The following is a 25,708-nucleotide window of genomic DNA, read 5'->3' on the forward strand; positions in this document are numbered from 1 at the left end:
ACCTCCAGCCATTCAGAGCAGAGCAGAGACAGGACAGACAGCAAGTATAAAAACTACACAGACTAGAGGTGATTTCTAAATGATTATTTTTGGTAAGAAAAAAAAAAAAAAAATAGCCAGTGGTTTTACCAACGTATATCCTATAGAAATTTATTTCAGTGGAACTCCAGTTTTTTGGGGAATTCGATGTTTAACAAGCTTTACCGATAATATCGAAAAGTAGCAAGCCTATTTAAGTCCCAAATAAAAATTTAAAATCCTCTCTAAACTTCACTGGGAGCCAGTGCAGTGAGGCCAGCACAGGAGTTCTGTGGTGTCTTTTTTTCAAATTAAAAAAAATTCAAAAAAGCTTTATTGTCCATTAAATAAAGCATAAAATGGAAATGTGTCTTCAGCTTACATGGCTCAGTAAAAAAGCAAAACATACAGCAGTGTAGACACAGCATCAATAATAAAACAATAATCCATGCTAGCATAAATTAGCACAGCATCAGCTCAGTGTTGAGCAGCAACATACCGCATTCACATGCAAGCACACGCCTACACACATCCACACACACTGCTCAGGTCTGCCCTCTCTTTTCCTCATTAAGGATTGAAATTGCCGATGAAACACTATTTTTTTATAACAGTTTTTCTTTGCAAGAGGAGTTTGAATTGTCAACCTGGATGGCAGTAATTGAAATGAAGAATTCAGAGGATGCGTACTGTCATAAATTTGTATGAATTTCCTTTTAACTGCTCTATGGTACAGGTCTAATAATTACAGCTGTTTGGTACAGATTATTTTACTTTCCTGATTGTCAATTCCTGCCAGTTTTGTTTTATTGTTTTACTGAGAGATTGCCATATCATGGTACACTTTTATATGTAATCAACATATATACAGTGGCTTGCGAAAGTATTGCCCCCCCCCCTTGGCATTTTTCCTATTTTGTTGCCTTACAACCTGGAATTAAAATGGATTTGGATTTCATGTAATGGACATACACAAAATAGTCCAAATTGAAGTGAAATGAAAAAAAATAACTTGTTTCAAAAAATTCTAAAAAATAAATAACGGAAAAGTGGTGCGTGCATATGTATTCACCCCCTTTGCTATTAAGCCTCTAAATAATATCTGGTGCAACCAGTTACCTTCAGAAGTCACATAATTAGTTAAATAAAGTCCACCTGTGTGCAATCTAAGTGTCACATGATCTGTCACGTGATCTCAGTATATATACACCTGTTCTGAAAGGCCCCAGAGTCTGCAACACCACTAAGCAAGGGGCACCACCAAGCAAGCGGCACCATGAAGACCAAGGAGCTCTCCAAACAGGTCAGGGACAAAGTTGTGGAGAAGTACAGATCAGGGTTGGGTTATAAAAAAATATCCGAAACTTTGAACATCCCACGGAGCACCATTAAAGCCATTATTAAAAAATGGAAAGAATATGGCACCACAACAAACCTGACAAGAGAGGGCCGCCTACCAAAACTCACAGACCAGACAAGGAGGGCATTAATCAGAGAGGCAACAAAGAGACCAAAGATAACCCTGAAGGAGCTGCAAAGCTCCACAGCGGAGATTGGAATATCTGTCCATAGGACCACTTTAAGCCGTACACTCCACAGAGCTGGGCTTTACGGAAGAGTGGCCAGAAAAAAGCCATTGCTTAAAGAAAAAAATAAGCAAACACATTTGGTGTTCGCCAAAAGGCATGTGGGAGACTCCCTAAACATATGGAAGAAGGTACTCTGGTCAGATGAGACTAAAATTGAGCTTTTTGGCCATCAAGGAAAACGCTATGTCTGGCGCAAACTCAACACCTCTCATCACCCCGAGAACACCATCCCCACAGTGAAGCATAGTGGTGGCAGCATCATGCTGTGGGGATGTTTTTCATCGGCAGGGACTGGGAAACTGGTCAGAATTGAAGGAATGATTGATGGCGCTAAATACAGGGACATTCTTGAGGGAATCCTGTTTCAGTCTTCCAGAGATTTGAGACTGGGAGACTTAAAGATTGCTGTACACCAGCGGAAGCCATCCAACTTGAAGGAGCTGGAGCAGTTTGGCCTTGAAGAATGGACTAAAATCCCAGTGGCTAGATGTGCCAAGCTTATAGATACATACCCCAAGAGACTTGCAGCTGTAATTGCTGCAAAAGGTGGCTCTACAAAGTATTGACTTTGGGGGGGGGGGGGGTGAATAGTTATGCACACTCAAGTTTTCTGTTTTTTTTGTCTTATTTCTTGTTTGTTTCACAATAAAAAATATTTTGCATCTTCAAAGTGGTAGGCATGCTGTGTAAATCAAATGATACAAACCCTCAAAAAATCCATTTTAATTCCAGGTTGTAAGGCAACAAAATAGGAAAAATGCCAAGGGGGGTCAATACTTTCGCAAGCCACTGTATGTAATCAACATTTCCAGAAAACCTAAGGTTTTGTCTAGCCCAGTACCAAGATATTTAAAGCTTGAAACTTTTTCCACGTCTGGTCCCTTTATCCTAGGTGGCTTAGAGGGGATGTGCTGAGCTAATGCTTGCCTCCCTCAGTTTTCTAAACATTTAGTTCCAGAAAGCTTTAAGCAAACCAAGAAGTCAAAGTGTAACATACTTAAAATACTGAGATAGTGAAGATTCATCTTTGAGACATTCCACTAATGCCTCGTCACCCGCATGTTTGATCAAAGCACAATCACTATTACACGTCTTGTTTTATGTAAATTAAGAAGAGGACAGGGGACATATCTGGGGGACCCCCGTATTTAAAACCAATTCATCAGATAAAAAGCCTTTCACATTGACACTCTGTGGGCAATCACACAGAAATGCCCTAATCCACAGCACCAAAGTTGTATTTGTTTGTAAATCACACAGACGTTTCAGTAATAAATGTAGTTGAATGATATTAAAAGCAGAGGAGAAATCCGTGAACAAAATCCGTGTGTAAGTGCCCGAGATATCTAAATGACGGAAAGTAAACTCTGTGTCAAGGTAGCATCCACCACTCCACGTTTTACTGTGTAGGCAAAATGCAGTGGATCCATCTGATCATCCACAGTTGTGGAATGCTGGCGACAAACAGCACTTTCCTAGTATTTACATAGTATAGGTTAAGGCTACAGGTCTGAAATCATTCTAACATTTAGCATTTGCTTTTTTTGGCACTGGTATTATGGTAGGCGATCTACATCTACGAGGAACGAAACATGTATTTAAAAACAGTTGAAAAAGTTGTGCAAATACATGTCCTAATTGTGCAGCACATTCTTCCAGGACCCTTCCTTTTAGGGGCCTGACAGGGATTGATCCCTGAGAGAAGTCACTACATCCCTTTCCTTCACTTTCCCCAACGATGGGACTAGGCTTTGACACATGTCATCACACTCTCTCCCAAAGTCTTTCCCATCAAAAGAGTTGAGTTCATTTCCAAATTTAAGAGGATCTTCACACTGTATAGTTTGTTGGTGCTGCGGTCTTCCTATCATGGTTTTCACTCCTTTCCATGCCTCCCTTGCATTGCCTTCTGTGAACTTCTCTAGTTTGAGCTTATAATTCAGTTTGGTAATTTTCTTTAGTTCCTTCTCTAAATCATTAAACAGTGAAGCCTAGTAGCTGCATTCTGTATCAGCTGCAGTGAAGCCTAGCAGCTGCATTCTGTATCAGCTGCAGTGAAGCCTAGCAGCTGCATTCTGTATCAGCTGCAGTGAAGCCTAGCAGCTGCATTCTGTATCAGCTGCAGTGAAGCCCAGCAGCTGCATTCTGTATCAGCTGCAGTGAAGCCCAGCAGCTGCATTCTGTATCAGCTGCAGTGAAGCCCAGCAGCTGCATTCTGTATCAGCTGCAGTGAAGCCCAGCAGCTGCATTCTGTATCAGCTGCAGTGAAGCCCAGCAGCTGCATTCTGTATCAGCTGCAGTGAAGCCCAGCAGCTGCATTCTGTATCAGCTGCAGTGAAGCCTAGCAGCTGCATTCTGTATCAGCTGCAGTGAAGCCTAGCAGCTGCATTCTGTATCAGCTGCAGTGAAGCCTAGCAGCTTCATTCTGTATCAGCTACAGGCGATTTATGGTGTGACCCGGAAGCCCAGTGAATTGAGCATTGGAAGACACAAAAGCATTATTTTAGTTTTTCAGCATTAGACATAACCTAATTTTAGCAAAGTTTTGCAAATGGTGTAAGGACACTTTGGTGACATTGCAGCTTTGCAATTTGTTTTTATGTTTGTGGTCGAATTGCCCAGATCTATTTTTAGAGATTTTGTTGCTTCTAGTTGCTGCTGAAAACCTACTAACAGAACCTCTGTCTTATCAGTTGAACTGTACATGTTGTAACGTCCACCTCTTTGCCAGAGTATCATCAGGTTTTACAGAGATGAAGAGCTGCGTGTCATCGGCATTGTGAAAGTTAGCACCATGTTTACAGATTCTCACCCAGGGTAACGTGCAAAAGAAAAGAATGGGTCCTTGTATAGAGCCTTGGGGAATGGCACAGGCAACCAATGAAAATACAGACAGAGTCTCAGAATGAAACAAACTGCTATCTGTTAGTGAGAGATAACTTGAACCATTTTTAGACAATATCGGACAATCCAACTCAACTTCTGAGACAATCAATTAAAGCGGTATGGTCCACTGTATCAAATGCAGCACTTAAATCTAAAAGAACAAGAATAGATGCACAGCTGGAGTCTGCAGTTAACAGTCTAGCAGTCAGAACATGCAGATAGCTATAACAAGTAAAGGCAAGCATGCATTTCAGGTATGTTATTTGCGATTGTAAACAGGTGTCATGTACATTTTATAATATATCTTAATGGCCCCAGTGAGACTTCCCCTTTTGTCTTGTTTAATTTGTGTTGTTTTTCCTCTTTCCTTGGCAGCACCATGTACGTGTTCGGAGGTTTCAACAGCCTGCTCCTGAGTGATGTGCTGATGTTTGCTCCAGCGAGCTGCGCTGCGCTCTCCAGCGAGGCTGCCTGCACCGCAGCCAGACCTGGGATCCGCTGCCTCTGGAATGCCAGTCTGGACCGCTGTCTATCCTGGGAAGAGGCCAGCCCCAAGGAGGAGCTGCAGGTCCTGTTCACCTGTCCTGCCAAAGCATGTAGGTCCTCACACTCACTTAGAAACATGCCTGCAGAATAACATTCACTTCAAGTCACTCCTGTTCTCTCTGTGACCTTAAGACTACTAAAACATCACCAAATTAGTATTTTGCTATTTGACTTGCACGTCAAACAATTAAGCTGGTGAAGGCTCATTATTCAGTGAGGTATGTAGTACATGTACAGTTTACCCAGGGTTGGAAAGACTACTCCCATTGCATAGCATTTTGACCCATTCCTAGTTTTACTATGAGTTTATAACACACCTGAGATTTATACCTATACACGGGCTAATCATGCACATATTAAAACCTGCCGTAGGAATCTTATTTCCAATCCTGACACTGTCAACATTGTTACATGTATTTATCTGTTGAGAATAAAAAGGTTTCAATATTATTTTTTTAAATATTGGATGCTTTTCAGAGTAACTGTATTTTGACTTTGGTACCAACAGGAACAGATGATGTGTTCATATTAATCAGGGCAGTATAGTTCATAACAGCCTTGTCAAACCCTCTCTACATAAAACTGTTTAAATCTAATGTCTGAAGTGATCAATTATAATGTGACTGCTTGCTTTTGGTAATAATCCCACTTATACAGCAAGCTAACCTGGATCCTTCAATCTTTATCTCCCTTTCCAGATGCTGACAGTGAGAAGTGTGATCAATACACAGACTGCTACAGCTGCACAGCCAACACCAACGGGTGCCAGTGGTGCACCAATCAGTGCATCTCAATGAGCAGCAACTGCACAGCTGTGCCAGTGAGTACCAGGGGCTGAGGCAGGGAGGCAGTACAGGGGGAGTGTGTGTGTGTTCATAGGCAAGTCCTCGTGGACTGTAGTTTCTAAATTGCATGCAGACTGTTACAGATTATAATACAATTATTTACAAATGTATTTATTTAAAAGGCTATATGTTGTATGTAGGGTTAGGTTTAATCTAGAGGATTAATTTTAATATTGGAGACTCATTTTGCTCTTCATTTTAGAAAGTGGATGCTTGAGTGCATAAGTAAGGTTCTGTGTCTCTCAGTCTAAATTACTCTACAAGCACTGCTCGCTAGATTCTTGTTTCTAAGGCAGCAGTACAGAAAGAACTGATGTCGCGTTTCACAACTGGGTTCACGTGTCTGGACTATGTTGAGAGCCATTCTGGGTTTCAAGTCTACCTCCCTCTGCCCTGTAGCTCTGTACTGTAATCACTGATCTCAGACAGAGGGCTGCCTAGCTCCTTACTGTAATCACTGATCTCAGAGAGAGTGCTGCCCAGCTCAGTGCTGTAATCACTGATCAGAGAGACAGAGACAGAGAGAGACAGAGGGCTGCCCAGCTCAGTGCTGTAATCATTGATCTCAGACAGAGGGCTGCCCAACTCTGTACTGTAATCATTGATCTCAGAGAGAGAGGGCTACACAGCTCCATGCTGTAATCACTGATCAGAGAGAGACAGAGAGCTGCCCAGCTCTGTACTGTAATCGCTGCTCTTGGACAGAGGGCTGCCCAGCTCTGTACTATAATCATTGATCTCAGACAGAGGGCTGCCCAGCTCAGTGCTGTAATCACTGAGAGAGAGAGAGAGAGAGAGAGAGAGAGAGAGAGAGAGAGACACAGAGAGCTGCCCAGGTCTGTACTGTAATCACTGATCTCAGAGAGAGGGCTGCCCAGCTCCGTGCTGTAATCACTGATCAGAGAGAGACAGGGCTGCCCAGCTCCGTGCTGTAATCACTGATCTCAGAGAGAGGGCTGCCCAGCTCTGTGCTGTAATCACTGATCAGAGAGAGGGAGAGAGAGAGAGAGAGAGAGACAGAGAGCTGCCCAGCTCTGTACTGTAATCACTGATCTCAGAGAAAGCGCTGCCCAGCTCATTGCTCTTCTGCAGGGCCCCATCGTGGAGTATGAGACCTGCCCGAAGGATAACCCAGAGTATGTTTGCAACAAGAAGACGAGCTGCAAGAGCTGTGCTATGGACCAGAACTGCCAGTGGGAGCCTCGAAACCAGGAGTGCATCGCCTTACCAGGTAATGAAACTGCAGCTTACACTGAGTGCATCGCCATACCAGGTAATGAAACTGCAGCTTACACTGAGAGCAGTGCCTTACCAGGTAGTGAAAGTGCAGCTTACACTGAGAGCAGTGCCTTACCAGGTAATGATACTGCAGCTTACACTGAGAGCAGTGCCTTACCAGGTAATGAAACTGCAGCTTACACTGAGAGCAGTGCCTTACCAGGTAATGAAACTGCAGCTTACACTGAGAGCAGTGCCTTACCAGGTAATGATACTGCAGCTTACACTGAGAGCAGTGCCTTACCAGGTAGTGAAAGTGCAGCTTACACTGAGAGCAGTGCCTTACCAGGTAATGAAACTGCAGCTTACACTGAGAGCAGTGCCTTACCAGGTAATGATACTGCAGCTTACACTGAGAGCAGTGCCTTACCAGGTAATGATACTGCAGCTTACACTGAGAGCAGTGCCTTACCAGGTAATGATACTGCAGCTTACACTGAGAGCAGTGCCTTACCAGGTAATGATACTGCAGCTTACACTGAGAGCAGTGCCTTACCAGGTAATGAAACTGCAGCTTACACTGAGAGCAGTGCCTTACCAGGTAATGAAACTGCAGCTTACACTGAGAGCAGTGCCTTACCAGGTAATGATACTGCAGCTTACACTGAGAGCAGTGCCTTACCAGGTAATGAAACTGCAGCTTACACTGAGAGCAGTGCCTTACCAGGTAATGAAACTGCAGCTTACACTGAGAGCAGTGCCTTACCAGGTAATGAAACTGCAGCTTACACTGAGAGCAGTGCCTTACCAGGTAATGATACTGCAGCTTACACTGAGAGCAGTGCCTTACCAGGTAATGATACTGCAGCTTACACTGAGAGCAGTGCCTTACCAGGTAATGATACTGCAGCTTACACTGAGAGCAGTGCCTTACCAGGTAATGAAACTGCAGCTTACACTGAGAGCAGTGCCTTACCAGGTAATGATACTGCAGCTTACACTGAGAGCAGTGCCTTACCAGGTAGTGATACTGCAGCTTACACTGAGAGCAGTGCCTTACCAGGTAATGAAACTGCAGCTTACACTGAGAGCAGTGCCTTACCAGGTAATGATACTGCAGCTTACACTGAGAGCAGTGCCTTACCAGGTAATGATACTGCAGCTTACACTGAGAGCAGTGCCTTACCAGGTAATGATACTGCAGCTTACACTGAGAGCAGTGCCTTACCAGGTAATGATACTGCAGCTTACACTGAGAGCAGTGCCTTACCAGGTAATGATACTGCAGCTTACACTGAGAGCAGTGCCTTACCAGGTAATGATACTGCAGCTTACACTGAGAGCAGTGCCTTACCAGGTAATGATACTGCAGCTTACACTGAGAGCAGTGCCTTACCAGGTAATGATACTGCAGCTTACACTGAGAGCAGTGCCTTACCAGGTAATGATACTGCAGCTTACACTGAGAGCAGTGCCTTACCAGGTAATGATACTGCAGCTTACACTGAGAGCAGTGCCTTACCAGGTAATGATACTGCAGCTTACACTGAGAGCAGTGCCTTACCAGGTAATGATACTGCAGCTTATACTGAGTGTGCAGCACTGTGGGAGGTGCGGAGCAGGGTCTGTACAGCGGGCATAGCAGGCTGATTGATGCCTTTACTATACTGGGATGCCTTACTCTCAATCAGAAAAGGGTTTGGTACTGTGTACTAGAGGTTCAGTTCCAGTGCAGCTGGTATTGGGACCCCACTTAGGAATAGCTGGCAATTTTTATGACATTTTCGGTGGTGTTTTTGTTTTATCTTGATTTATTGTACAGAAACATTACCAATTTAAATTGTTTTACAGTCTTCTAAAGCTACAAAGGATCAGCCCCAATGCTATCAATATATTCTTTCTCTCTCTAACTCTTTTGTTGTTAACTCATGGTGAAGTTGATAAAGCCCTTGAATTTAACTTCTAAAGAATCAATTAATCAATCTGTTAATTGCGGACTGATCTTTTTTTTTTTTTTATTTTATGCTTGATTTAAGTAAATAAAATAATAATGAAAGTGTTTATATTTTCTCCCCTTTTAGATAATATCTGCGGGGAGAACTGGCATCTTGTTGGAAACTCCTGCCTGAAGTTCACCACAGCCAAGGACAATTACGACAACGCCAAGCTGTCCTGCCGAAACAGCAACGCAGTCCTGGCCTCGCTCACCTCCCAGAAGGAGGTGGAGTTTGTCCTCAAGGAGCTGCAGATCATGCATGTGCTGGTGAGTACCTGTGAGGAGGCCTTGGGTCACACACCCGCTGCACTGTGCTGTCTTCCAAATCAACATGGTTCTTCAACAAGTGCTGTTTTCAAGAACTACATTAATAAAATAATGAAAAGTAATGTGCATTCCCAGATCTCCTAACAGTGTTAATCAGTCCCAACAGTCCTTGCAGGCAGACTAACATGTAATATCAACGAGGCCCTGAGGGGAAGGGAGCAGGCCTGATTGTTAAACCCTAATGAGGTAATTACAGCAATTCAGATTCTCAGCTGTGCAGGGTGAGGAGGCGCTGTGAAGTCTGCTAACGTGATTGCATTTATCACAGCATGAATGAGCCTGTAGGTTGACTCTTAGAAATTGTTCACAGTTATATGGGAGGATTGTAGAACTCTTGCCTCCTTAAATAGTTCAATACTTAATTAAGGGTAGTTCTAGAATTCAGGACTGTGCAGGACTAGATTTTTCTAACCCGATTTGTTTTTTACTGCAGCTCATATCATATGTCATTTGAGAGAAAGGCATTATCTTTTCAATGTTGTAAAGACTAAACACTTATATTGGCAGAGACATCCTTCTTTAGCAGAAATCTGATTTAGTGTGACAAATCTTTAGAGGTTTAGAGATCTAAATCTTTGTGTATAAAAGGCCAACTTGGAAAGAATGCTGGCAGCATGGATTGGCAACAAACAGTGGTCTCAATGTTAGAACCGAATTAAAAACTAGATCATTCTCATACGTTGACAGCTTATCATGGTATGAGTTCAGTCTTGCTTTTGGAAAGTTGTCTGTCGGAGTGAAGTCCTCTCTGTTTCTCTGTGTCTGCAGTACAAAGCGACCGTCACCCCCTGGGTGGGATTGCGGAAGATCAACGTCTCGTACTGGTGCTGGGAGGACATGTCCCCTTTCACCAACACGTCCCTCCAGTGGCTGCCAGGGGAGCCCAGTGATGCTGGGTTCTGTGGGTACCTGGCTGAGCCCTCCCACACCGGCCTGAAGGCAGCCACCTGCGTCAACCCTGTCAATGGCAGCCTGTGCGAGCGCCCAGGTAACTCAACACACGGTTCAACCGAGGGCAATACCTGCAGTCATGATTTCATTGTTAGAATTGTTTATTTATGTGAACTCTATGGGGTACAAGAGAAATTGCCTCCCAAGATTTATACACATTTTAAAGTATAGACTATCATAGATAAGAAAAATTGTCATGGTGCAATTATACATGCATTGACCTAAGGGGTCGTGGATTTTTCTGTTTGTGTTGAATGGATGGCCTCTCTTCTGTTTTACAAACGCACTTATAAATTTAGCCTGAATTCGAAACATGCATACATATGCAGCCATGCACAAAAAAGCATGTATATATTGGCTCCAGGACCTGGGGGTCATGTCACTAATAGGGATGTCATAATATTAACTTTTTCATCATCTCGTAATCCAAAAATGATCTCGATATATTGAGAGTGGCAATATTACAGGTCCAAAAAGTACTTTTCACAATTTTTTTTCTAAAAGGAAAAAGCATCATCAATATTATGAGACTATCAAGAAACACATTTTTTGCAGGTTGGAGCAATTACATTACACTATTCTTTTGAGCTGTTTCTTACTAGCTTTACAATCTTAAAATGTTTTTTTTTCTTTTCAGAAAAATGAGGACAAACTTTGCACTGGCTTCAAAAGAGGGGGTCCTTAGTGTTCTTAATAAATGAATATCTCTATAAAAACAAACACCTTTTATGGAAGTCAGACTTGCCTCAAAATAAAAGCAAGCAGTTTTGCTGATATTAGGCATACAAAAATAAGAAACAGAATCATCAATTTGGGTCTGTTTTAATTGATTCAAAACTATAACCACAATTTTATTTTTATGTTTATGCCACTAAAATACCCAAACTAATGTTGTATCCAGCATAATTCTTACAGTAGCTGCATAGGGCTTAGTACCCTTGAAAAATGAGTAATGCTCCTATTTCCTTAAAGAGCAGTCCATTGGCCAAAAATCAGTATGCACGGGAAGTCTATTTTAGGTTTTCTTTAAAAAAAAAAAAAAAAAAAACATATTCAGATGTTCCGTGCTTCAGTGTGAATGAACAGGTGTAGAATGTTCCAACCAGTGCTAAAAACACACTCTGAGAGTACACAGATAGCTGTAATGTTCAAGTATTTACTGGCCATGTTGATTTTAGATTTACTCATTTTGCAGTACTGAGGTTGGTTTTTCTGCATTTCCATGTGCGTTTCATATCTACACCACACAGCTGCGCATGCTTCCACAATGTTCCAATCACAGCCAACAAATATGCATTGTTGAGTTTATAAACTGTTGGTGAAGAAAAGTAAAATATGTAGTGAAGTCCAAAAATGTATGTTTGATTCAAATTTCAAACATTTAGTCATTTAGCTTCAAACATTTTTTGCCGTTTTTACAGCGGCCCATGTATTTTTTAAATTATTATTTTTATAATTGTCCAAGCAGAGGTGAGCTTCGGATATTTTGGTGAATTACATTACTTCATATGAGTCTACAGGCTGAATTAAGGGCTAATTTTACAGCTGCTTTATTTTTAGACCCAGTTTATTGCATGGATATTATACGGATTGAAGACGCTGCAGACTACTTTAAGTCATTACTGATGCCAGCCAAAGACGCAAAGTGAACCTCTAAAAAAAAAAAAAAAAGTAAAATAGTTAAATTTATTTAAACAATTGCAATATGGGTGAATTCTGTGTTACTCTGCTTTCCAGACCCAAGTGGGGTCCCAATAACTGCTGCACTGGAGCTGAATCTTTAGTACACCATACCAAACCCTTTTCTGATTGCGACTTACTTACAATCCGTGATCCCATGGTTTATCGTGATAAGAATTTTTTCTACGGTACCGTGGTGAGTTGATATCGTGTTATACATTGTACCGTGTTATACAGTGTATTCGTGGGGATTTGAAAACCGCTAATTTGCTGCAGTGAGACACTGCACTTCATTGCATCTCTCTCATTTATAAATAAGTCAGTCAGTTTTAAGCGCAAAAACAACAAAAAAAACTACATTTACGTAACTGTAGCGCTACAACACAGCACTGTAGTATGGCGTCTCCCGTCTCTGACTAAGACTCTCCACTTCCCTTGCACAAAAGTAGAATTTACGAATGAGAGGCGGTCATTTGGCCTATCAATGCTTGTCCGGTTCCTAATAGTTGGTTGATCTCAAACCATTTTCAAGTCTGGTATTAAAACATCTTGGTGATTTCAGCATCAACAACATTGCTGGTTACCACTGCATTCCATGCCCACACCACTCTCTCTGTGAAGAAGGGTCTCCTGTCCTAAGTCTGTCTTCACCTTATTTTCGTCTATCCCCGGGTCCTGGTTTCAGTGCAGCTCTAGAAGTATTGCCATGGGTAAATTCTTTTTAGGATTTAAGGACTTCTGTTAAGTCCCACCTAAATCTTCTTTTGTTCCAGGCTAAATACATCCAGTATCTTCCACCCATTTATATCTTTGCAGCTCATTCCTTTAAACCATGGGATTAAACCCTTGCTCTTTGCTGGATTCTCTCCAGAGTCGAAGTGTTCAGATTTGGACAGTTACTCAGATTGCGGTCTCACCAGCGCGTTCTATAAACTCATCGCAACATCCTTTTATCTGTACATTGATGGCTTTCCAGATTACTAACTGACTGCCCCCTCCTTCACCCCCACCCCCCACCCCCCTCAGCGAACCACAGTGCCAAGCAGTGCCGCACCCCCTGCGCCCTGCGCTCGTCCTGCAGTGAATGCACCAGCGGCAGCTCTGAGTGCATGTGGTGTAGCAACATGAAGCAGTGCGTCGACTCCAATGCGTATGTGGCCTCCTTCCCCTTCGGACAGTGCATGGAGTGGTACACCATGAACAGCTGCCCACGTAAGCAAGCAGCCCCCTCTATTGTATATATTTGGGTGATATTACGTTAAATTATTTAGTTTAAAAGTTGTATTTTTGTATGGTAGCTACACTCTTCAACTCACTATTTATTGTCACTACAATAAATAAAAATAATTATAGCAAAAGTAGAATGCCACTCCCTACTTTCGTGGTATGTATATTTTAAGTGTGATATGGTTGGATGGAAAAACAGGTCCCTTCGTATATCCAGACTGATGCACTCTGACTTGTGGTAACCAATTTTGTAAACAAATTTTTGACAGACAGCCATCAAGTTATTTCACCAGGATTGGATATCTCTGTAGAAGTGAAAATGTTTTACGTAAAGATTAGTCAGGCATCATGTTATATGCCCAGATTGTTATATTTTCAGTAACTCATGGTAAGTAATTTTTATGTCCATTTCATAGACAGCTGGAGAAGTAGATCTCTAGATTTAAATGTACCAGTTATGGGTCCTGATGCTCCGTTCCCGTTGCTCAGGATTGGCATCAGTGCGAATAATAGCTTCCAATTCCAAAATTTCTCTGCATTATTCTTCAGTTCTGGTTCCAGCATTGGACCAAATGCATCTGCTATCTGTAGTCAGTGTCAGATACCATATACCAACCACATTGTTTCCATAAAATATCTCCTTGAGGACAGGAACCTCCTAAAATGAAATGATTAAATCCTTGAGTCAGTGCAATTTTTTTAGTTGGCGGCAAAAAGTGTGCGCTTGTTTTTTCTGCTGTGTGCTTTTAACATCCCTTTACTTGTGCTAAACTGCAGCGGATAACTGTTCTGGCTACCGCACGTGTGGCCAGTGCATGGACCAGTCTGGTTGCGGATGGTGTACGGACCCCACTAACACTGGGAAAGGGCAGTGTATAGAGGGCTCGTACCGAGGTCCGGTCCAGGCCTCAACACCCGGCTCGTACCAGGAACCAGCACTCAACGTCACCATGTGTCCCACTGAGAACAAGTACAACTGGTCTTTCATTCACTGTCCAGGTGAGAGAGAGGGACAGTGTGTGGGGTTGGGTGGGGGCTTTGTTCATACTGTTTATGGGGTTCCCACACAGTAGGAATCCACAATAAAACCTACCTTATGAAGACATGGGCCATGTTAAACATAACATTTTCAATGCAGAATTGTTTACTTGAGCTTCACCTTTCTTATTGTGGAGATTCGTGCTTTATAATCGTAAAAATACTCTATATGGGTTCCAATTCAAAGTTAAATAGTGCCCAAGCTATCTGGATCACAATGAAGGTCAAAATCTGTCCTGTTAAACTTCCCCTGGCTTTAGTGAACATAGATTTACAGCTTATAGTTTTATTTGTATATACAAGGTCTATCCATTGCTTTGTCTGTAACCATCTCCCATTCTCCCTGCCCAGCGTGCCAGTGTAATGGCCACAGCAAGTGCCTCAATGAGAGTGCATGTGAGAAGTGTGAGGACCTGACAACGGGCAAACACTGCGAGACCTGCATCTCCGGGTACTATGGAGACCCCACCAACGGGGGCACCTGTCAGGGTGAGTAACGTCAGGGTCACAGACAGCATTGCAACATCACATCAGCTTGCTGCTCTCATCTGCGACGCCTTTTTGCATTCTGCTTTTAATACAGTTAATGTGACGTGCAGGGATGTCATCTTGTGCCGTCTAAGCAGGGTGGTTCTGCCTGCTCGAACTGTGCGAATGATCTCTCCTCATACCCTACACACAAGGACTCATAAGCAGCAAACCTGATAGTGTGTCTAGGAAATACTACTAAATATAAAGAGGTGCTGTTGTGCAACTTGTTCTATGCACAGGATGACATCTGTACACAAGATCTGTAGATATTTCTTGAATTGTGACATTTTTGTCTTAACTGATGATTTTTCAAACGTTATTTAGCACAATCACTGACAATGCTAAACCGGTTAAAACACGGAAACTTCACCTAGTGGTACCTCCTTTACTTAAACACCAAGTCAGTCGTTTGGCTGATATAAGTTTTCAGTTTATCATTGAACTGTTTTGTTGTTCTTCAAACCACGGATTACCCAAAGCTTCACACAGAAAGAAAGACGCTACTTTGTGATCACTTTTGGAAAAGAATGCTGACTATTTGTTTGATTTCAGGCTGCAAGTGTAACGGCCACGCCTCCATCTGCAACTCCCAAACTGGAAAGTGCTTCTGCACCACCAAGGGGATCAAAGGAGACAAGTGTCACCTGTGAGTCTGCAGGCTCCGTTAGGTCCTGGCTCGATTCTGTCTGATCAGCTTGCTTTCTTTCAGTTGCACTATCATTGTAGTTTTTGTTTTCACGCCCCTGTGCTTCTTGTTTTTTCTCCTCTAGATGTGAGGTGGAGAACCGTTACCAAGGCAATCCTCTCAAGGGTACCTGTTACTGTGAGTATAAAGGAGGTTGAAGGTTTTCATGTTTTTGTTTCTGTTCATGTTAATTAGTATCTCAGTGAATTCATATTAAACGGCGCATGTGCTGGGATTTCCACCCATCCCAAAATGAGCTGGAAATACTGCAAGTGACTTTCCAGCTTGTTTCTGAAAAAAACAGGAACCAACCCCTTCAACCCTGTGCATTATTGTAAACAGCAGTCAAAATAGCTGGGAAATGAGCCACTTCAGTATCCGGACAGTTTAGATAAGTGCTTTCAGACAGCTGATCTCTGCAAGCTGCTGATTTAAGTTTGATCTGCACGTTTTTATTGTGGTGTTTGTGCTTGGTGATTGTTTTCCAGGACCCCTTTGTAAATGAGCAAATGCTTACCGTCAGTATATTTAACAGGAAAGCCTTTTAATTAAAGGCAGGGAGGGTTCTCACGGCTGGAAGGTAAGCTATACCTGCGTAACATATGGATTTTTCCAGGAGAGGGGGGGTCTATTGCCACGATTCTGTCTCCAAACCCCCCCCCCCTCCCCCCATATATATCTTAATTCTGGTGAATACTAAACCGTGCCTACCTGCCTGTACTCACGTGAGAACCTAATAAGTTATGTGAACCCCTGCCTATATCACCTTAGACTACTTGTATACATTTAACTGTATACACCCCACTCGCATTGTATTGAAATACAGCTGGTACCTCCCTCCCTGTTAAGAATGCTCTCTGTCGGTCCTTGCAGCTTGATGGCTGAACTCCCTTCTCTCATTAGAGGGATTGCATCATGCCACAGTAATGAATAAACAGGTTTGCTATGAAGCCGTTCTTGAACACCACCCCCACTCTCTCTTCTGTGTACAGATACCCTCCTCATTGACTACCAGTTCACCTTCAGTCTGTCCCAAGATGATGACCGCTATTACACAGCCATTAACTTCGTCGCTACACCTGAAGAGGTAAGTGTTCACGTAAACAAATGAGAGCACAGTGCGTCAGCCTCTGGCCTTTAGCTTCTGGCCTGCTATTCATAATGAACTAGAGTGGGCAGGCTGCTGAAGCCTACAGCCGCTCAGATTCCTGATTTCATGCATGCATTTGAATTCATTTAGCCTAGAACTAAGTGAGAATTGATTTGAACTCCTTAAAAAGGAATTGATAAAAGTTAACTCTGGCTGATACTTTAAACTCCGCACAAAAGCCAGTACCAGAGGAGACAGTTGGAAAGTAATTGGAGATGGTCATAAGACAGAGCATAGGAGACACTTCACACAGAGTAGCGAGGGTATGGAATGGCAGACCTAGTCACGTGGTTGAGGCAGAATCCCTTGGGTTCTTTAAGACTTAAGTTGACAGTTTTGAGATCCTAGGAACTGAGCATTGATAGGCTGAAATGGGTTCTTAAATGTTTTGATGTTAGCCAATACAGATATCTTTGGTTCCTAATGTAGAATTAATGTGTATTGGCTTATGTTTCTCGTGGCTGGCAAGGACCCTTTGGGAACTGTGATTGTCACCAAAATTTTAAAGAGATACACCTCCAAGAGCATCTCCTATTAGTGGACTTTTCTTTGGTCTAAGTTCTAAAATTGATAGGCGTCTTTAATAGCTTTCCAGGAAACAACTACAAGCAACTTTTAATTGGTTTAATTTGGTTTTTTCTCACCCTGTTCAGCAAAACCGGGACCTGGACATGTTTATCAATGCATCTAAAAACTTCAACCTGAACATCACCTGGGCCACTAGTTTTGCAGGTAATAGAACATTGAAGTGGGCTGGTTGGCGGAGTGGCGGCATGCTTCCCTGCCCAGCTGTGCTGCTGGGGGTGGCACACTTTAAAGCACCTTGCCTGTATATAGAGCCAGCGCCATAGGGCAGGATTTCTCCTCTTCCTTTTTGCCCCTGTCTCTCACATTGATATGATTTCCTCCTTTGACAAGTGCACGGTGGTTTTAGGTAACATTGCATATCTACTGCACTGGTGTCCACCTGTTCTGTTTTCACCCTCGGTGTCCTAAACTGGGGATCCTGAAGAGCAAAGGTATTCACAGTGATGTACCCTGGGTTATTACTGTGTGCACATTTGTACACTAAAATGAATGTGTTGCATTCCTTTTTGTTCTTGGTTTTAACCAATGTAGATTCTCATACATGAGTTTCGTAGTTACCAGGGCTTAGGTCAATTCCTGTTTTAATTCAAATTGCTTAATTTTAAATCAATTCCGAGTTTATTTGAGGCATAATAATTGTTGTGTTTAACTGCTTCCATTTCAAGTTTAATTAACTTAACAGCGACTTCAATTAAAGTAATTTTGTTGCTCCTGTGAGAAGCTAAATTTAACAGAATACTGCTATATGCAACTGGTCAACCTTTTGCAACCTTTGCAACTGGGCAAAGGGAATGGGAATAGGGAGGTTATTTAAAAAAAAAAAAAAAAAAAAACACGGAATTGGAATTGGGAAAACCAGTAATTCATCATATCCCTAGTAGTGGTTCCAGCAATCTGTTGTGGGTAACAGATGAATATGTGCTATGTGTCTACCCTGTCTCACCCAGCTGGCACACAGGCAGGAGAGGAGGTCCCCATCATTTCCAAGAGCAACATCAAGGAGTACAAGGACAGCTTTTCCAACGAGAAGTTTGACTTCCGCAACAACCCCAACATCACAGTCTATGTGTATGTCAGCAACTTCACTTGGCCCATCAAGATACAGGTGAGGTACACAAGCAACAACTGGGCATTGATTTTGGTGCACTGGGAGTCACAGGCTATAGGTAGGGCCACAGAAATTCATGAATGACCATTAAAATAAATAAATAAATAAAAAATAAATATATGCATTTCACGGATTGTCACGGAAGTGCCATTTTATTAAAAAAAAAGGTTATATTATAAATTGCCTAAGATTAATAACGCATCAAAGATAATCTCCAAAGTTGAAACATTTTAACATTTAATGGTGGCTGAGTCAACATTTACATTATAACATTTAAAACAATCTTTTAAAATGTAACAAACAAGGGTCATTTAAATGTGTTGTAACAAACAGACAAAACTGATTAAAACAAAAAAAGGTTGAATGACAAGTTTGGCAACATTGTAATTAAACAGACTGTGTTGTATAGCGCTATGCTGACTTCGATATCGTTTTAATGACAGTCTGGCGTACTGATGTGTGATTAACAGCGTTAAGATGCAATTATCTACTAGGGAAGCTGTACGTTCCCCTGAATTAGCAGAAGTAATGCACTGTGGGATAAAAAAAAAAAAAATATTCAAAACACAGTTGTCTTGATCATCAGTGGCCTCGTTGCACACAACGCAAACAGACTCAGAATCTTTCGATTCAACTTTAAAAATTCTTCACGTGCTGCATGCACTTCAGGGAGACGCTCTCGTCTGAGTGTGGCACTGTTAGGCAGGGCTCCACAGCTGGGGATTTTTGTAGTTAAATGTTGCAGTTTGACAGAATTGTCATCCACTAATCGGGAAAGTCAATTGCAGGGCACTGCCACTCCTGTGAGGGTTCTGTTGCTTAAGTATCCCCATGCCTGAATGAAAGTAAGCATAATTGTCACTTATTGAGGACACGTTTTCAGAAGTGTTATACCTGGGAAAATATTTCAAATAGTGTGGTTTTTTCTTATTATTCCTAGCATATAGACCTTGTTATTGTTGTGGTAATGACTTTGTATGTAGTGTTAAATGTAAGTTTAACACGAGTACTGTGATACAAAGTGTAAGCATTAAATCCACTCTTGGGTTTCTGCTCCAGCACGAGCACTGATTTCACCAACAGGAACTCCTAACACAAAGAAAGGAACATAAAAAATGAGCAGCCGTCATCTATGGTTACAATATTATGTAATCGGCGATTAAAGCATCACTGGCTACGTAATTACAGTTCAGTATCATTATAGAAAATGTAAGAATAATTCCATTAAAAAAATTTGCTTGCCGTCAAAAGTGATCCTAAAGCTAAACTAAAACTTGTGCGTTTGTCAGTGGTAATCTTGAAGTTTTGTTTGTTTCTGATTTAATTTTCAATATATTTATTTATTCAGTTAATTAAATGATAGGCTGTGCTCGGTGGGTTTCGGTTATGGCACACACAGTTATACAAGCAGAAGTAGACATTTGGATGTGCTCCTGTTGAGGTGCCAGATTAGATCTGTGGAATGGAGTGGGCTGGTGCGCCAAGCTTCAAACAGCAGCATTCAGAGCCAATGGCTTAATCATTCACATTCTTTAGATTCCTTAGAAAAGCAAGCTTGTTTTTTTAATTAATAATTTTCTACTAACCCACTGAAAACTGGCATGGCTTTAGACCTAGTAATTATTTGCACTGCTCCATAACACACCAGCGATGGCTTGCTGCACTGATTTAATCTGTAGCTACCCATTAGGGTTTTAAAATCCATGTCCTTTATGCAGGGGGATAAAGAGATGGGTTACATGGAAAAGTGCATCTGTATGTCACACATTGGAGTTTTGCATATATCTAGAGCAGGGGAAGGTAATTCCACTCCTGGTCTTTGTTCCAACCCTGTTCTAAATTGTTTAATTGAACAAATTCAAGCTTCATCCAGACTCTGAAGTAGTTAATTATCTCATTTTTACCTGTTAAACCTGGAGTGGAATGACCCTCCAGGACCAGGACTGGCCACCCCTGATCTAGAGGCACTTCTTTACAGAGAAAGTGGTGAGGGTATGGAATCGTTGATGTCGATTCATTGGGATCCTTTAAGACTGACAGAGTTCTGAGATCAGTCAGCTTCGTAATCTTCGATGTTCTTATAACAGCGTGTTCATTTGTTATAAAACTTGCCAAGAACCTTCGTTAAATGGCAATAAAATAGCAGAGTAGCAGTGCCTGGTTATCAAGGGAATATTTCCGGCTGGCCAGCATGAGTAATAGGCTTGTAACGGGAATGATAATAATCTAATTATTTATCTATTGGGACCCCACGATTATAATTTGATAATATTTTAATGAAATCGAATATTCCATGAAATTAAAAACGTGTCTTGTAAATATCGACTTGCTGTCAAGAACGTAATCTGTGTTGTTGCTTCTAAAAGTTACTGAGTATGCATGCGTCTGTGAACAAATACAGGATGATGCAGAGATTAGGAGTAACCTGTTTTGTTAATGTATTCTATACATATGATTTTGTTTTACGTCAGTCCTATCTGTCTTGAGTGAAACTAATATTTCATTACTACGTTGTTCCGTACCGCTGTTTCAGCAATTTTTTTATTTTACTTTTTTTTTTACCTTTTTCGTTTTGAAGCAATTTACTATCCGCAACCTTTCGTTTTTGATTGCTGTCTGAGTGTAAATGCCGCTGGATCGTAGCTTGATGTATACGAGACAATGAAACAATTTGCAACAATTTGCAGATTTTATTTTTCACATTTACATTATGGACTTTTTTTGTGTTGATCAGTGGCAAAAACTCCTAATTTAAATCAATCAGGGGGGGTGAATGCTTTTGAGAGCCACTGTAGCTTGATTACACTATGTAACAAAAATTATAATTTTTTTGGTTCCTGGGTAGTAAGTGTTATTTCCTAATTGCTTATGCCTCAAAAGTATAGAACATGGCTATTATTCCCCACAAACTTTGGTTTTGTGACCAGGACAGTGATATTTCAAAATATCACTATTTCCAATGGGAAAATGGGCAATACAGTATAATTGTAAATCTCGAAAAACTACTCACTTCTAAATCTTTTGTAGTCATCTTTGTATTACTTTAGTATAACTACATGTTCATTTGGATTCATATGTTGTTTTTTTCTGGCTTTATGTGGACGAAAAGACACACATTTGCCCATTTTCACATTGGAGATAGTGATATTTTGAAATATCACTGTCCTGGTCACAAAACCAAAGTTTGTGGGGAATAATAGCCATTTTCTATACTTTTGAGGCATAAGCAATTAGGAAATAACACTTACTACCCAGGAACAAAAATTGTGTTACATAGTGTTATGTATGAAAGAGATATTCCACATATCTTTGTTGCGATGTGGGCAGCAAGTCAATTAATAATAAATCCACATACATGAAAGAGATATTTATACATATTCAAATATGGAGATGCAAAATAAAATTATCAGCCGGAGTTGTTGCTGTTGAAAATTCCGTTGCAGGAAAGGGTGGTCTACCTCTAATGTACTGTTTGGAAAAATGACAGTATAGTTGTTGTCACTGAAAGTAATGTGAATCTAAGTGGCTGTGCAAAGTCATTCACAGATTTGGATAGTGGGGTTGATTTTATAATTTTTCTTAATTTACCGTTATGTTTACACTAGAAATTTGTCAGATTTTACACACAAGAAGGCAAAGGCTAGTGACGGCAGGAATATGACAATTGGAGCATGCTCTATGTATGCCAATGTTAAATGCCAATGTATTTCTCATACGTGTCTTAAAACATTGGGATTTGTTTTAATTCATTTTTTTATACTTCTTGTTCCTTTAAGCTGTTACTGTGAGGGTTTTTTTTTTTTTTTTTTTTTTTTTTTTTTTTTAAAGCATTTTAACTCTAATTGTCGTTTAGAATTTGCCCTGTTTGATTTTCAACACAATGAGGAAACCTAAGCAGGGGCTAAGTGTAATCATTCCTGAGGTTATCAGGGGATGTGCTGCTCCATTATGCACTGCATTGGATATGAAAGTTTCTAAGCGCAGATGCTGTGGGTTGTTCATGTTGAAGGAGGCAGTGCTGTGGCATTATGAAACAAAGCTAGGATGTGGTGGGTGGACTTGAAACCTGGCACGCAGGTTACCGTGATGCATGTTTAATCCGGTCCTGCAGTATTACTGCATGGCTATAACCACACGTTTGCTGGAGCAGTTTTAACTGCATGAGGGTATGTTTCCATGTGCTGGGTTGTGCTGTTGCCCTGTAATAAACGAATTACGATCAGCGCTTTTAACACAAGTTATTAAAAGTTTCACAATTTGAGGTAATATTCATATCCTGAAATGTTTAAAATGCGCAGAAAAAAGTGAATTCACATATACAAATAGTAAATTAAACCTTAGAGGTGTGTATGTGTGTTTTCAGACATGACTCCCCTTGCAGAGGCCCAAAGATCCCAGTTACTGCCTGTATTGAGCCTGCCAAAGTAAAAAGCTGGACAGAAAATACAAAGTGAATCAATACTGGTTTTACCAAATCAAAGGGGCACACGATCAGTCTACCCAGAGCAACAATATTCAGATATGTAGTGCAAACTAATGTAAGTTTCTTGACTTCAGAGTTCCCCTGGAAGGCTGTGGGGGTCTCTTAAGGGGAGCTGGGTACGCTGATCAGTAAATGGACTTTCCTTTAATTTCCATTTGTGTTTTATGTTTTCTCTTTCGACAGCTTCTGGAGCTCTGGTCTTTCTCATCTGCTCCACCTTATACAAACTGTCAAGCATGGGTTATAACACTGAGCAGGTCTTCATCAACCCAGGGCATTGAGACATAACAGACTGAGCTTTCCAAAATCTTTTAATCAGCAGCTGGCTGCCTGCTTTTAACCTTTTCATGCCCACTCTGTGAACACACATGTAATAGTCCTGTTTATGTAACAAGTACTGTGCAATGCATGGAAACAACGTTTAGCCCTAAATTAAACCGCTGTATTTGGAGAAGGACTTTCCTTGGATTTTAGTAAAATTTAATGCTAATAGAGAGAGCCCCTGGGGTGTGTAATCTGAATGGGTTTGAAGCCAGAGCTTGTCGTGCCCCTTTATGTTTTAGAGGTCTCTGAAACTCTGGCAGTTTTGAGCAGAAACCTCTCACCATGTCCCGTTTATGTTGAATGAAGTTCAGGCAGTGCTTTCCAATGGGCTCTTTGTGAACCTGTCCGTGAACCTGGCTGGATGCATCTCAGCTCGGGAACACAGAACCTATTTTTAAAACCTAAAGCAAACTGGGAAAATTCAGCACAGCTTTTATTTTATACGTTTGAAAGATCATGATGTGCAATATCTTACCTCTTGTCTAACTGAGTACTACAGCTTTACTATTGTGGCTGCTACGGTATTTACTCCAAATCATCATTGGCAATTTGTTTCAGAATGAAAAAAAACACCCAATAAACATACCAAAGCAGAAATAAACTCATCCATTTATTTGGGGGCTCTTATGGAGTCTTAATTTAGGGTTATGACAATTTAGAGTAAAACGCTTTGAGAATCTGACCCATAGTATATACTTTGTATACTGTGAGATCAGTGACTTTTTCACCTACTGGATAAAAATTAACACACCTTAAACATTCGTACAGTATATTGGGCTTCAACCCTGGGCTGAATCGATTTTGAAGTATTACTATCGTAATGTTCTTGGCACAAATCTTTGGGAGCACCATAACCCTAGATACAGTTTTTGCTGTTTTGTATGAAATAGAGTATTCAGCTTGCTGTACAGTCGTCCCGATGTGGGTAAAGTGAACATTGCCTCATTCAGCATGTCATGACCCTGCAGCATACATGCGTGTATTGTACAAGACTGTAAGATGAGAGGAACCGTCTTGAACTTTTTCTCTCTAGGGAAAAAAAAATGTAGTCATTGGAGGATCAGAAAAAAAAGGGGTTCTGCTATCTTTAAGCTTGAACAACAACACGTGAGCACGTCCCAGTCTGGGAGGGGCGTTCCGCTCACACTGGTAGGATTTGGCTCTGAAATGGTCCACTCATCCACCCCCAACCCCACCCCCCCCCCCCCTCAGTCCTGTTTGCACACAGGCCTCTGTCCAAGTCAGTCATAATGTTAAGCAATATGACATTTCCAGGCCTGAAACGCACAGCAGATCCCTGTAATCACTGCCAGACCCAGGTAATAAAACATACTCAATGTGTGTGTGTGTGTGTGTGTGTGTGTGTGTGTGTGTGTGTGTGTGTGTGTGTGTGTGTGTGTGTGTGTGTGTGTGTGTGTGTGTGTGTGTGTGTGTGTGTGTGTGTGTGTGTGTGTGTGTGTGTGTGTGTGTGTGTGTGTGTGTGTGTGTGTGTGTGTGTGTGCCTGTGTGTGTGGCGGGCGGGGTGACGAGGATACACACAAAGAGGTATTATCGAAGTCCTTTTCAAACAGCTGCTTCCTCGCTGGCTGGCTTCACGGCTGTGACAGCCCTGCTCTGTTTTTTGGCAGTGGTTGAGCATCAATTTCCCTCCCCTATCCCTCTCACCACTGCTTCCTGGTCTCCCTGCAGGGGGACTTCTCTAAAGGAAAGCTTCCTGAAACCCTGCAAAGACGAGAAGGGATTGTTTGAATCTTTGTTACTATTTGTGTGTGGCTCCACAGGAGGGAAAGTATTTTTTAAAACTGTTTTTTTTTTTTCTTAACTCTAATTATATAACTTTGCGACCTGCTCATCTGGATTATAGCTGGGAGCAGACTTCGTTCAGAAGGTAATTGGTTCGCTTTGGTTTATTTCTTTGGAACGCGTGGTCTAGTGTCGTGCTCTGGTCTTTTACACTACTGTATGAGTTTATAAGAAAGTCTGTACTGCTGGGGTGTATCACCTGCTTTCTCTGTTAAAAATATTGTTTTTTTTTTTTAATACAGTGCTAATAGCAGCCTTATACTTTCCTGAGTAAGTCATAGTGGCGTGAAAGTTGTTAGATTTATTCTTTAACTTGAATTGAGTGTGCAATACTAATGCAAGTGGGTATCAGAATTGTTCTTAGCTAGCAAAAATGCTAAAAATCTTGATATATTTGACATGTTACACACACCTGTTACTCTGCATGAACCCATGTATAACCACTTTGTATGGGGTTTGATAAGGATGTGTGATTGTACAAGGCTAGGACAGCACCTGTGGGACACTGTTACACCCTGTGAATGTGTAGTGGTAAATTAATACATTATCATTATACATTGGGTGTTCCATCCATAACTACTGTAGGGGACCAATTGGTGCTGAAGTAAAGTGTGTGTGGTTTGGGGGTGGAATGGATGCCCTTATGCACTGACACTGAAGTGCAAAAGTCTTAGACATGTTGCATTTGTTTACTCTGATGCATTGTGAGCATCAA

General features: G+C 41.4%; 1 protein-coding gene across 1 annotated transcript in view; it reads left to right on the top strand.

Moving 5' to 3' along the window:
• Positions 1-25,708, top strand: part of LOC121312819 (attractin-like) — a 130,811-nt gene that overhangs the window by 61,418 nt on the left and 43,685 nt on the right. Inside the window, exons 12-24 of the mRNA XM_041244661.1 lie at positions 4,869-5,089; positions 5,738-5,859; positions 6,977-7,115; positions 9,184-9,365; positions 10,194-10,413; positions 13,083-13,268; positions 14,061-14,282; positions 14,673-14,810; positions 15,405-15,498; positions 15,623-15,675; positions 16,530-16,624; positions 17,341-17,419; positions 18,223-18,380. Of these exons, the coding sequence (XP_041100595.1) occupies positions 4,869-5,089; positions 5,738-5,859; positions 6,977-7,115; positions 9,184-9,365; positions 10,194-10,413; positions 13,083-13,268; positions 14,061-14,282; positions 14,673-14,810; positions 15,405-15,498; positions 15,623-15,675; positions 16,530-16,624; positions 17,341-17,419; positions 18,223-18,380 (1,909 nt within the window). The remainder of the gene's footprint in view (positions 1-4,868; positions 5,090-5,737; positions 5,860-6,976; positions 7,116-9,183; positions 9,366-10,193; positions 10,414-13,082; positions 13,269-14,060; positions 14,283-14,672; positions 14,811-15,404; positions 15,499-15,622; positions 15,676-16,529; positions 16,625-17,340; positions 17,420-18,222; positions 18,381-25,708) is intronic.

This window comes from Polyodon spathula, chromosome 1, assembly GCF_017654505.1.
Source record: "Polyodon spathula isolate WHYD16114869_AA chromosome 1, ASM1765450v1, whole genome shotgun sequence".
Taxonomy (NCBI): domain Eukaryota; kingdom Metazoa; phylum Chordata; class Actinopteri; order Acipenseriformes; family Polyodontidae; genus Polyodon; species Polyodon spathula.